The sequence below is a fragment of the Thunnus maccoyii genome, chromosome 1 (assembly GCF_910596095.1).
Source record: "Thunnus maccoyii chromosome 1, fThuMac1.1, whole genome shotgun sequence".
Lineage (NCBI taxonomy): Eukaryota > Metazoa > Chordata > Actinopteri > Scombriformes > Scombridae > Thunnus > Thunnus maccoyii.
Genome location: NC_056533.1, coordinates 30,834,219 through 30,847,709, shown reverse-complemented (window position 1 = coordinate 30,847,709; position 13,491 = coordinate 30,834,219). Strand labels below are relative to the sequence as shown.

The 13,491-nt window shown below is 39.0% G+C and overlaps 2 protein-coding genes across 3 annotated transcripts in view; both read right to left on the bottom strand.

Moving 5' to 3' along the window:
- The window catches only part of trip4 (thyroid hormone receptor interactor 4), a 77,923-nt gene extending 67,884 nt beyond the window's left edge, over nt 1-10,039 (bottom strand). The window contains exons 1-11 of the mRNA XM_042407311.1: nt 9,614-10,039; nt 5,642-5,823; nt 5,347-5,477; nt 2,381-2,599; nt 2,190-2,268; nt 1,988-2,093; nt 1,607-1,822; nt 1,379-1,508; nt 868-1,061; nt 587-711; nt 167-258 (exon numbers count right to left, since the gene is read on the bottom strand). Of these exons, the coding sequence (XP_042263245.1) occupies nt 167-258; nt 587-711; nt 868-1,061; nt 1,379-1,508; nt 1,607-1,822; nt 1,988-2,093; nt 2,190-2,268; nt 2,381-2,599; nt 5,347-5,477; nt 5,642-5,823; nt 9,614-9,693 (1,554 nt within the window). The 5' untranslated portion in view covers nt 9,694-10,039. The remainder of the gene's footprint in view (nt 1-166; nt 259-586; nt 712-867; nt 1,062-1,378; nt 1,509-1,606; nt 1,823-1,987; nt 2,094-2,189; nt 2,269-2,380; nt 2,600-5,346; nt 5,478-5,641; nt 5,824-9,613) is intronic.
- Nucleotides 10,040-11,127: 1,088 nt separating this feature from the next.
- The window catches only part of LOC121894610 (neuronal acetylcholine receptor subunit alpha-7-like), a 30,830-nt gene continuing 28,466 nt past the window's right edge, over nt 11,128-13,491 (bottom strand). Inside the window, exon 9 of one of the 2 annotated variants that reach the window (XM_042407332.1) lies at nt 11,128-13,429. In XM_042407332.1, the coding sequence (XP_042263266.1) occupies nt 12,887-13,429 (543 nt within the window). In that variant the 3' untranslated portion in view covers nt 11,128-12,886. The remainder of the gene's footprint in view (nt 13,430-13,491) is intronic. The other variant, XM_042407324.1, reaches the window with a different exon arrangement.

Here is a 13,491-nt window from a genome sequence, read left to right as displayed (position 1 = left end):
CCTTAAGAGCACTAAAATAGAACACTGTAGTTGGTGTCTTTGCTTGAACAGTTTTGTCATTTGCTGTGGTGCTTTAGTGGCATGTTTTGTTTTTTTTAGGTGAAAATCAGTGTTGGTATTAAACTCATACTTCTGGTATTGTGACAACTGTTCATATTTCACTAACCTGTTGTCTGAACTGCTCCTGGGAGAGGCAGTCAGTCACGTTGACACAGCCCAGCAGACAGCCAGTGGGGTAGTCTTTAGGAAACCTGGGCTCTACAGATAAAACAAAAGCAATCAATGATTCACCAACATGTAAAAACTACAAAACATCATATCAGACTTTGTGACAGTGGTTTCCAAGATGCTTGCACCCCAAAGTGCTGTATGCAGGGATTAAAGCCAGAAAAGATTTGTGAGCCTGAAAAGTTTTCCAGGGGGAAATGTGTACAATGTATTGAATTAAGTATTATATAAATTTAAAACTGCTCTATGCCTGAAATCAGGCATGGTGCCTGAGAACTTAACCCCTGTGTATATGCTGTAAAACTGCTTCCTGAACTCAGAGACTGATTTCCTCATATGCTGTGTGAAGTATGTGTACCTTTCCTGTAGATGTGGCGGTACATGGTCTCCACTTCAGCAATCTCCTGAGGGGTGGGCTTCTTGGCTGCAGCAGCAATCCAAAGACGACCTCTGTGGGATGTGTACCAGGTCCGCCCCTCTACTCTACACCCAAAAACACACAAACAACAATATTACATCTGCCTTCTTTGCCTTGACAGAAATCAAGAATCTGTAAGAGCTTTAATATGTGTATTTTTACATTCCCACTGCAGTTAAGTCTATCTTGAAAACTCATTACTGATATTGTATACTCCTTACCTCTTGATGCCTTTGACCAGTAGTGAGGCCCATGGCTGGTGCATGCTGAGGCACCAACCCCCATCAGACATCTCTTGCAGCTCTTTGTCTTGGAGCCGCAACCTTGAACGCTCTTCTGCTCCTTTGTCCTTTGCCAAACTCTGTCCCTTCTCCACGTTTCTTTTATGGTTTTCACTGCCTCCCACATTCACCCACTAGGAATATGTGGAGTAATTAGCACCCTTACTTAAATTGCACAGTGCATTCATTGTCATCATTATTATTAGCACAGTCTGTATGAATACCAGTGCAAACTCAGTTTACATGTCGGAGAAACAGCTGTAATTTCAACTTATTTTACTGATGTTTTCTAATGTTACAAATTACTAGTCTAAAGACAAAATAAACATAAATATTTTTAGTAGTGTTAAAAATATACCAAAAGGTGACACCATTGTTATGCATAGAATCAAAAAGTAAAATTAAGTAAATCTTTGCACTGCTAGATGTTACTGTGAAAAAGGTGACCTACTTCTGGTGCACTCTGCATGATGTTGGGGTTGACTAGCTCTCCAAGGGTCTGCCTTCCACCTTGTCTTTCAGAATACATCGGTGATTTTGACGTAGTGTCAGTGTTCATAGCCTTGAGGGTCTCATCCAACCTGTATATTTTATATAAAGGAAAAGGTCTTAAGTATGTCTGTACAGCATAAATAACCTTGCAGGCTTGATTCAAATGGTGTCAGACCATCTTACTCACTTGTTGTAGTACTCGTTGAGGTTGTTTCCCTCATCAATCACTTGTCTACCAGCAAAGTCTAATGTGATCTTCCTGTCTTTGCGAGATGCATGGCGAAGTTCTCTTAGCTCCTCTTCCTTTTTCCTTAGCTTATCTCGCTCAGCGGGTGACAGCCACTGATTGGATTCAGTGGCAAAGTAGTCTGACTCATCATCCAGAACCTGTGTTCTCCTGACACTGGAGATGTAATGAAAGTAAACAGCTAAGTTATGACCAGGTTTCATAATTACTTTCTAATCACATTTTTCAGTAAAAGTGTTGATGTTGCACATTCTCTGCCGTTCTTGTGAAGCTCTTTATTCCTTCAAACATTTCAATATTGAACAGTGTGATTGATGATACCTATTTCTGTCATATTCCAACAGTTTTTCTTTGTGTTGGACAGCCTTGTCCAAACCAGCCTTCATCCTGGCCTCTTGATGTGGCAGATAATCCCTTTCTCCACAGTCTGTCACAAAAATAAAAGGAAAGATTTATACCGTCATCACACTTCAATTTTTAATAAATTCCATTTTTAATAATTCTGACTAGTTTAGACTCTCACCTCCCATAAGCTTCTTTCTTAGTTTCTGGCTTTTGTTGGAGTCTCGTTGCAGGATCTCCTGCTCCTCTCTGGTGCAGACCTGATTCAGAAAAAAACTGTGACTAAAGAATACTAAACATAAAAGATGGTGTGGTTTGCAGTACATTGAAATGTTAAAAAAAGGAATCTAAGGACTCAAAACACTCCCATACCAGGTTTCCACAGAAGAGGCATGGTCCGGAGCCCTCTTGCTCGCACACAATGCGACCACAGCTGATGCAGTTGTTGATGAGTTTGTGCTTTTGGGCAAGGCAGTCACAGCCATGTCGACCAGGGAGTACGATAGCCAGCCTGTCCTGTCCCTCTTTTGCATAGAGATTGACAAACTTACTTTTCTTCTTTGTTGAAGAAGTACTACTGCTTTCTTGAGCCTGTGAAAGTAGGAAATGAAAAGAGAAGACAAGATGAATGGATAGAAATAGATGAGCTTAGCAAATTAGCACATAATATACAGTGGGGTCCAAAAGTCCAGAGTGAGACCAGAATATCTTAGCATTCAGTATGCCCCCCTTTTGCTTTAATGACAGGATGCACTCGAGCTGGCATGGACTCCACAAGTTTGTGCAAAACCTGATGACCCATGTTATCCCAGCATGACTTGACAATGTTCCAAAGAGCTTCTGGTGATGTCAGAAAGCTTGGCTTTCTTCGTCTTCAAGTGCCCTCATAAATGTTCAATGGGGTTGGGGTCAGTGGAAGAAAGTCCATGACAGTCAGGACTCCTTGGTCTTCTTTGATCTTCAAGTAGTTCTTGCAAAGCTGTGAGGCGTATTTGGGGTCATTTTGCTACTGCAGTATGAATCCTTCTCCACAAAAATGTAAACCGGAGGGTATGGCTTGTCTCTGAAGAATAGAGTGGTACTTGTCCTTTGTCAGGGTGGAGTCAATTTGTTGCAGATGTCCAACTCCAGAGTAGGCAAAACAGCCCCAGACTTGAATATTCCCACCACCCTGTTTCACTGTCAGTTTGATACACTGCTGTATCATTCTCCCTCCTCTTCGTGTCCTTACACACACCCTTCTGTTACTGCCATAAATCTCAAACTTGGATTCATCAGTAAATTTGACTTTTTTCCAGTCATCCACTGTGAAATGCTAGTATTTCTTAGCCCATCCAAGCGTTTGGCCTTGTTTGCCCTCTAGAGAAATGATTTAGAAACTGCTAGTCATCCTCTGAGACCACTACAAGGCAACCTTCTTTTGCTGATTGGAGTCTTGCGTTCTTCATTTAACAAATTCTGTATCTGTGATGAAGTTGCTTTTCTATCTCTTAGGGAACTAAGCTTGATGTATTGATCTTCTGATGGTGTGGTCACTTTTGGACTGCCTGATCGTGCTTTGGATACAACTGATCCAGTTTCTGCAAAGCTTTTTAGAGTTCCATGCACTGCCCCCTTAGAAACCTTTAGTCTAGTCATGATTTGATGCTGAGAAAGCCCCTCTTTGCTTAGAATAATAATTTGATTTCTGACTCTTTCACTTAGTTCTGATGCCATGTTTCCCACTATCACAATGCTACTTAGTAAGCATCGGTCTGCTGAAAATTTGAGGCACAGCCATATTTATAATAGGTTGCAAGTTGAGTTGCTTGAACGAACCTCTGATGAATAGATCAAATCCACCTAAGTGTCATCTGAACGCATGCTTCAGTTGAAGGGATACAACTCGAGATGATTAGAGATATTCAATGTGGTGTCAGACTTTTGGACCCAGACAGGTGCCAAATTAAAGAAAAAACCTGAATAAATGAGTGGAGAAACATAACGAATGCCGATGTTTCCACACAGGTGCACTGCACGGTACAATTAAGCAATTAACATTCAATCATGCTCTGTGGCATGTATAAAAATGCCGAGCAGGCCCAATTGATTCTGATTTTGTATCAAGATGGCAAGAGGAATAGATATAAGTGACAAGAAAGAGGGTTCATTGTTGGGGCACAGATGGCAGGAGCTTCAGTCACAAAGAGTGATCAACTGGCTGGTGTTTCAATAGGAACAGGGACTAAAGCGACATCTGCATTTAGATCTATGGGAAAGAAATCAGTAAATAAGGTTGGAAATTTGTGGTCGACAGCGCACATTTGATGACCATGATCCTCGTGCATTAGTGCAATATGTAAGGAAAAACAGCAGAGCAAATCTTCCTCAGGTGACAGAATGTCAATGCAGGACGTGATCAGACTGTGTCAGCAAGAACAGTCTGTCGACAATTACATAGAGAGAGATATTATAGTAGGGTGGCAGTGCATAAACCCCTCATTAAAAAGATGAATGCACATTTAAGAGTTCAGTGGTGCAAAAACCATAGGCAGAGGCAGTGGTCAGAGCAGTGGAAAAAAGTGATATGGTCAGATGAGTCATCCTTCGCTATATTCTAGACAAGTGGGCGAGTGCATGTGTGGCGTACACCAAGAGAACAGTACATGTCTGAATGCTTGACCCCTAGAGTTAGGGGATCCAGTGGTTCTATTATGCTGTGGGGGGCATTTTGCCAGCTTTTGGTCCACTTGTCCCCTTAGAGGGAAGGGTCACTGTAAATCAATACAAAGTTGTTCTGAGTCATCACCTCTACCCTATGATGAAGCATTTCTATCCTGATGGGAGTAGTCACTTCCAGGATGACAAGGCACATTGAAGCTGTTCTGGCAGCACATGGTGGCTAGAGTGTGGCTTGGGTTGCATATTTCTGATGCAGTTAATGTAAGCTGAGGCAGCACTGAGTTTGTGTTACCCTGTCACGCAATTGTTGTTACCATGGTTACAGCTTTGCCTGTTTACCCTAACTACACGTGTGGGCACCTTGTGAATGACCGTCAAAAGGCATGGTTTTATATGGGCTATAGGTAGGTTGTTTTAACATACACACACATACATTACACAATGTCATCAGCAGATATAAATACAATAAAAGGTGGCCAAGCACCTTACTAAAACACTTTATCTTGTTTTTCTCCTTTAATTTGTCACCCGTCTGAATATATTATATAATCAAATTGTGAAATGAGTCATCTACAAATCATCATCATATATTGTGTCATTGTTGCACTCAAACCATGAGAATTAGCTTCATAAAGTAGGTGATAAGAGAGCAAACATTTGAGCCTGTGTGTACTCACCCTCATGAGATCAATGGGCGTTTTGACTGTCTCTGGCTCTGGTTCTGTTTGGCTTACAGTAATCACCTCCTGCTTATTCCGGCCTTTGCGTTTAGACTTCTTCTGGGAATCTTTGGTCATATCTTGTGAATCTAGGAAATGAGAGCAAATTAGCTCCAACAAATATTGTGAATGGCACATATGAGAGAAGTTTTTGACATCTCAGTAAGAAGAAAGACATTTCATGAATGGGTTGTGAATGGTTGGCATTTAATGTGCAAACTAAATAAAAATACAGTCAATGGCAGACACCTACCTATTGGTGACACTGATTCTTTGAGAAGAAAAAGACCAGCGTTATCTGTGGCCTGTCGTTGAGTCTTCTTCCACCTGGTGAGGAGCTCATCTATAAAGTGCCTTTTTCTCCCATCTGTGCCCTGAAGGAGGTCTCCCACATACTCCTCGATCTCTTCAGCTTTTTCGATGGATAGAATGTATCTAGACAGCAACGTGACACAATTATCATTTAATTTATCTTATCAAAGTGGATTAGGACTACAACTAACCATTATTTTCATTATTGATTAATTTGTCTATTATTTTCTCAAATAAGCGATTAGTCATTTGGTCTATAAAATGTCATAAAATGGTAAAAATGTTAATCATTGTTTCCCAAAATGCAACCTAAAATGTCCCGACCAAAAGTCCACAACCCAAAGCTATTCAGTTTACTGTCATAGAGGACTAAAAGACAATAAAATATTCTCATTTAAGGAGCTGGAACAAGAGAATTCTTTTCTTAAAAATGACTGAAAATTATTTATCGATTATCAAAACAGTTGCCGATTCATTTTCTGTCGATCAACTAATCGATTAATCTAATCTATCATTTGCAAATAATCGTTGCATCTCTTAATTGGATGTTGAAAAAAAGAAAACACCTGCATACTGATTGTTGGTTCCCCCTTTTTTTGGCATGTTTGCATGTGTAAAAATCTATATTTCTTTAAAATCAATTTAATGTATGTGTATGCATTTACTGTTGTATTCCTGTAGGAACTGTGTGATCTAATCCTGAGCAACAAAAACTGGACTGCCCTCAAAGTTTGTCCATCAGTTATCTAATTACAAGCAGGCTCTATCACTGGCTCACCTCCGGATTCCTTAGAGGTTCTTATAGACAACAGAACAAGAACAAAGTTGAGGACCATCCTAAAATATGAAGAACACCCCCTAGATAATCTCTTTAGTGGATTAAACAGCTGTTGTAGTGCACGGCTAATCATGCCCCAAAGCTCAACAGGAAGACTGAGAAGGTCCTTTGGGCCTGCTGCGGTGAAGCTTTTCAATGACATTAAGTGGCCTTTATGATTATTTATTACTGTTGGGTCTTTTTTTGCTTTACTCTTTTTTGCTCTGTCGAGTTTTTATTGCCTTGTGTTTTGTCATACACATCACTTCTCTATGTGTCCAGTGCTGTCTGTAACGGTCTTGACTCTTTGTTTAACTGGCTTTGATTTTCTTTGTTTTATGAATGAATGAATGAATCTATCTATCTATCTATCTATCTATCTATCTATCTATCTATCTATCTGTCTGTCTGAAGATGACATTGTGACATCTCATCACAGAGTGTATATTTATACAGGTATGCTCAAACTTTCACCTTTACCTGAAGACTACCTGTATTTTAAAGTTACCCTGCCTAATATGTCATAATTAGAAGTCAATTATCAACTGTAATCTGACATCACTGATGTAAAATAATTATGTCAGCTGAAAGGTTACATGACCCAGGATGTGTGATGTACTGGAATCACACAATTGGGGAATAGGGAATGTAAAGGTATGTCACGCCACATTTCATGTTAGGACAGGGGCACCATCTTGTGAGGAACGTGCTCTTACCACATGCTGGTGCTAATGTGGTTACCTGCTTACCTTTTGTTTTGTTTGGCAAAACAGTTTGTTAAATCAGTCATAGCTGATGGAGAAGGGAAGAGATGGAGAAGAGAACAGAAGAAGAAAGGGGACCCTACCGAGAGACATTGAATCACAATGTGAAGCAACGGAATTTGGACAAACTAAGAACGATCAACGACATAGATCCATATGACTTGGCATCCCAAGACTGCATTACAGACCCCAATGCGCTACTTCCACTCACATACCTGGACATTGTACATTGTCTTGTTTTTGGACTAAGTGCATACACTTTGCATGAGTTTAAAAGTTATAAATCCCTAGAAACTAATGAACTCACAAGCCGGCAAACTGCGAGAGCACAGTCATACTTGCAAAGGTAAGGTGGCAACTCCTCTCTTTGGCCCAATTATTAAACCAAATAAAATACAAAACTTTCAAAAACATTCAGCTATGTGATTATAACACTTTATATGACACCGACACCCATGTCTATAATGCATTATAAACATAGGCCTACTTATAATGCATTATAATCTTCTTATAGCATTGTATAATTATGTTATAAGCTCTCATAAATATTCATAATGCTTTATAACAATCATAACACATTATAAAGCATTTTATAATGACTTATAAAGTCAAGTATCATAAATACTTCATAATTGCTGGTCACTCAGATGTTTTTTTTTTTGCAAGGATAATAGCGTATTATAATTCTCATAGTTGTAATACATTACAACTATGACAACAACTATGCAGGGAAATGAGGACTGTCACAGACAAACCTGCATACTGGATCCTTCGAAGAAATGTGAACAAAGTGCATGTTGAGGTGGGCCATAAGATTGATTACACTTCTGCTGCTGCCGAATCCCTGAACTGTCTTCTGGATGGTGAGACTGACAACAGGACTGGCTTGAGGACTTGTGCCAGGAAGAAGATCACTGTACCATCACCGACACATCTGGATCTAACACGATTTTGCGCTGATCTGCATAAGCAGGTGGCAAATCTGTTATACTGAATGTGCTGCCACATTACTGTAAAGAGTTCAGAGATCCTGTGCAAGGTGTGACAAATCTGAAATCCCTTCTCTGCCTACGTGACACCAGGCTTGATGGATGTGATTTCTCACTTTTGGAATAGCATTACCAGGCGCTAAAAAAAAAAACAAGTTGATGTTTTGGAGGATCAGGCTGAGCAGATTGAAAAGAGGACATGAGAACAGGAGAAATTGTCATTTTGGTTTGCCGCTAAAGTAGGCAGGATCACACTCACCAGCTCTGTCAACTGTCAAAAAGGTTTCCTATCCTAAGGATAGCAAATGTACCACAGCTGATGTCGCTTGGGTCATAACACATGAAGAAGAGGCAAGGAAGACCTACAGTATATCGAAAGGGGCAACACAACAGCCAAGAGGTTGCAACATGTGGGTTTTTCATACACCCAGCTTTCCCTCAAGTGGGAGCATTATGGCACAGTGAGGTGCACTTGCTGTGGAAAAGGTTGCATTGAATTTAAGTGTGCTTCCAAGTACAGAAACAACTCCATACAAGACGCATGTTTGGCCAAAGACAGCAACTACTGCCATCAAACAAGGTCACTAAACACAAGTCCAAACACAAATATTTGTGACAGACAGTAATTACTGCGATTTTGTGGTTTGGACACTCAAAGATTGTGTTGTTCTGTGCATAAAACCAAACTTTGAGTTTTGGAGAGCACATCTAGAGAAGGAACAACAATTTTTCATGGGGGGTGTCCATTCCAGAGCATCAGTAAGCAACAAAACTTTGCCTCTAGAGAAATACAATAAAACAATGTAAGTTAGGCTAGTAACAGAGGTAAAAAGCAGTGTGCAAAGAAACAGAAAACAATATGGTGTCTGTGTCATGGACCTGAAGAGAAAGGTGACATGGCGGCATGTGAAAAAGAAAACAGCAGGGTCCAGTGGTTTCATCTATGATGCCCCTGCAGGAGACCATGTCTGGTTTCGTCCCTCTTGTTTAAAGTAAATGTGCTATTAGAGTGACAGTACATGGGCTGCTATTTAAGTTATCTTACATGTTATTGCATAACAATGTTATTAAGATAAGTATTTTGCAAATAAATAGCTACACCCATCAAACTGCCTACTTACTCCTATTACATTTTTTAGCTGTATCAAAGCGTAACAAGTCCATAATGGATGACATTTTGATACACAGACAGACCACATTTTATTTAATCACTCTGAAAAATTTAAACATGTTTTATTTCTACGTATTTTTCACAGTACTACCAGCTAGCTGTTTTATCTCGTGTTAACGCTAGCTTGTTGGCAGACCGTTCAGATTTAACTAGCAGAGTTACTGTCACTTACTGGACGATGTCTTCACATGCCTCCAGTCCAAACTTGTGGTGTAACTGGTCCACACACCACTGCAATAAAGCGTCCGACATTTCAACAACTGTAAGACTTTAAACTCAAACCAAAGATGCCGGTGGCGTGTTAAATCCAAACTCATAGCATGAATGCGTTTCGAGTCGGCGACATAACAAAGGTGCACATAACAAGTAGACGTTACATGTAATTTGCGAAACTCTCGCGAGCCGCTTAAATATTCTTGTCTCGCTGTTTTATGGTGTGTTAACTCGTGATTAAGGTCTCCTTAGGTCTAGGCACAAAAAACACTTGGTTAGGGTTAGGGAAAGATCGTGGTTTTGGTTAAAATAATCACTTGAAACGTGGAAAAGTTAAGACTTCCTTACAAATCTCGCGAGAGCACACTTGAATGTCATCCTGACAAAACCAGTGGCGTTGGATTATGGTTCCACCCAATTTATACTCCTTCAAACCAGCGCCGAATTAAACTATAATCACACGGATAGTGCCGTTATTTTGTCACGGAGCATTGGAGAACTTTTTTAATCTTTGGATAGTCTCAGACTTTTCAAATCACTGCGACTAGATCCCTCTATTACTGGCTGTTTAGTTTGGTGCGATGAACTGAGCTTATTAAACTCAGTCACTAGGTGGCAGTTTAGTAACACAGTGAAAGCCTTGAGATATACTTGATGTTGAAACTTTACAGTGACTTTATTTTCCCTCCATTGTGAGGTTATATTTTTTGACTAAACTGTTGCTACGCGACAGACATCATGAACGGATTCCTTTTTGCACGTAAGTACTTAGGTACACTTATTTAAGTACTGAACTTAAGTACAAATTCGAGGTACTTGTACTTTACTTGAATATTTCCATTTGATGCTACTTTATACTTCCACTCCACTACATTTCAGAGGGAAATATTGTATTTTCTACCCCACTACATTTATTTGACAGCTTTAGTTGCTTTTCAGATGAAGATTTGACACAATATACACAATATAACAAGCTTTTAAAAGACAACAAATTGTTTAAGTTGAAACCAGTGGTTTCCAACCTTTTTTGGCTTTTCATATCTTACAAAAAGCAGTGTGTAGTCGGGGTCACATTTCAGATGTCTATGAGTTGTTAACAGCTCCACCAAATAGTGATTTTTCCCTCTAAACTACTCACATGGTTTCATTTCAATAAATGTTCAAATGATCCAATATTTCACCAAAAATCAGAGATTAGAGAAAAAGTCCAAAAACTAAAAACAGATTTGTATATTAGAACTTTGTTTCTTCTTCTTTCCTCTCCCATTAATCATTTCACGACCGCTCAGATTTATCTGGTGTCCCTTTAGAGGGGCCTGACCCATATGTTGGGAACCACTGGCCTAAACTAGCTAATTGTAGCCTATATAAAGTAGTTGAAATTAGCTCCACCTCCAGCAGCTACAACGGTAACATGCTGCTTACACACTGATGCTTTAGTATTAATAATCTAATGATGTCATATATAATAATATATCAATCAGGACCAAACCCCTACTTTTACTGCAACTACATTTTACGCTAATAATGTACTTTTACTTACGAAGAATTTTTCATGTAATGGAGTATTTTTACATTGCTGTATTGGTACTTTTATTTAAGTAAAGGATCTGAATACTGCTACCACCCTAGATACCAGTGAAGTACATTTAATCAAGTAGCCATGTCTAGCTTCACTAGAGTACACTCATTTAACTTACTTGCACTTTACCTGAGTATTAGTTAAAGAATTGGTCTACAACACACAAACTATAAATTGCATTGAAGTTTGGGAAGGGTAAGGAATACTGCCAGGGAGCATTTTTCACAATATCTTGTGTATAACTATGACATTCATGACATTCACTCCAAAATTAACCACTGTAAATCACACATACATTCTTGACTCAACTGGAAAACATTTTATTTTCCTTTTTTTAATTGGTTGTTATTCACTGGCAGTGGAATTAAACCAGTCATCAGTGAACTAGTAATTAAGTCAAGTTTTGATTAAGACATTAAATCAAATGGTTCTGAATTTTCAGGAACTTGTTCTATGCAATTTTTTATTCTTGTCTTAAGGCACAATACTTTTGCCAAGTTAGATGTCACTGACGACTCATTATTCTTCACACCATGCTGTATTATATCTGTCTATCTATATATTATATCTATGTTTTAGCTGCCCAGAAGAGCTTTGGGATTTTACTGGCTGGCTCTCTAAAGGCTTGCTGTGTCAGTCTGTTTTACTTCTGTTGTCTGTTTCAATTTGATAGCAAACTGAAATGCACTTAAGCGTCGAGGTTATCATTTGCCATCAAAATAGGAAAATGCGGAGGGAGCTGCAGTATGATTGTAAAAAACTAGCATAAAAACACAGTGCTCTATAAAAAGAAAACATTTTTCATATTCGGTCCCATTTCCAAATACAAAAAATACATTTATTTTTGAGACATTACAGTACAATTGTTGACTGGACAAGAGCAAAAACAAAATAAATAAAAATTGACTGACATGAAAAGATTTTGACCTTTAATTATTACCTTTAAGAAAATTGTTACAATAAAAATAAAAAAGAAACAATGAGTCAGAGCAAGTGAGAACATTGTCAAACTGAGGTATTTGTTTATGCTTATGACACTAATCAACAATAATTTGTATCAATAGAAATGCAATGAACAACATCACTTAATTGTTTTGAATATATGAGTAATAATGTGATACAACAAATACATTTCAATACAAGATACTATGGCTGCAATGTTTTATATATAGCATAGATTTTAGTGAGAATCTTTTCATAGATACACTGTAATAAACAATAATACACATGTAACATAAACAACAGTTACATTCTTTATTTGTTAGCAAATTACACAACTTAAAACAACACTTTGTAGTATAAGCATTTTACAGAATCATGTGAAAACGGTACATAGAGATCATATTTAGATGTTTTACAGTTTTAGTACATCAGTCTGTGTCATATAAAAAGGCAAAAGCTGGTCATTTTCACTATAAATTGTAAGGCATAGATTCAATTACAGTATTTATGCTTTACATACATTTTGCCTGAATTAATAGCCAATTAGACTTTAGTAGGGTTAAATATTTGGTGATGAATCTCATTCACATTAGCAGACTTAAGTGTGTCCAAATTGCTGCCTAATTAGTTTACAAATGGTTACTCTGTGATAAAAGTGATTGGTATAAGCTTTTTTTTTCATTGAAGTATTTTTTTCTGATCAAGTCCTCAACCAAAAAAGTCCTTGGAAATGGCCTCAACAAAGTTTGGTGCTGACATAAGAATCCCGATGGTGCAGAGGATAGTGAAGAGTGAGAAAGCCATGAGACAGAGCCGGTCAATAACAGCTGCAGCAAATTTCCACTCATTGCGCACCGACTTGTACTCATCTTGGTTACGGAAGTGTTTGGCAATATAGCGCACTTCATCTAAGATCTTGGCCAGCTCTGGTTCCACGTTGCCCACTGAGGAGCTCTGACCTGTAGGGAGGAGAACCTCATCCTCACCTCCTCGTCCAATAAGCTGTCCACAGAGGATCCCAGAGTCAGGCGAGGGGGCAGCTGTGGTGTGGTGAATGCTCTCCAGGCCACGGCTGCCAACATAGAGCATGTTGCAGTTGGTGGATTGGGGGGCTGAGGCGTTAACATTGAGTTCCATGCTGGTCAGGCTGCTCCGTGGAACATTGTTGTGGCAAGCTGGACGCACCCGCTCTTCACCCGGGCGCTTCATGCGCAGGAACCAGGCACACCAGTTCAGGAGGAAGACATGGGTCTTTGGGATCAAACAACAATGAATAAGGATAACGCTCATATTCACTTTTAGAGACAACACTA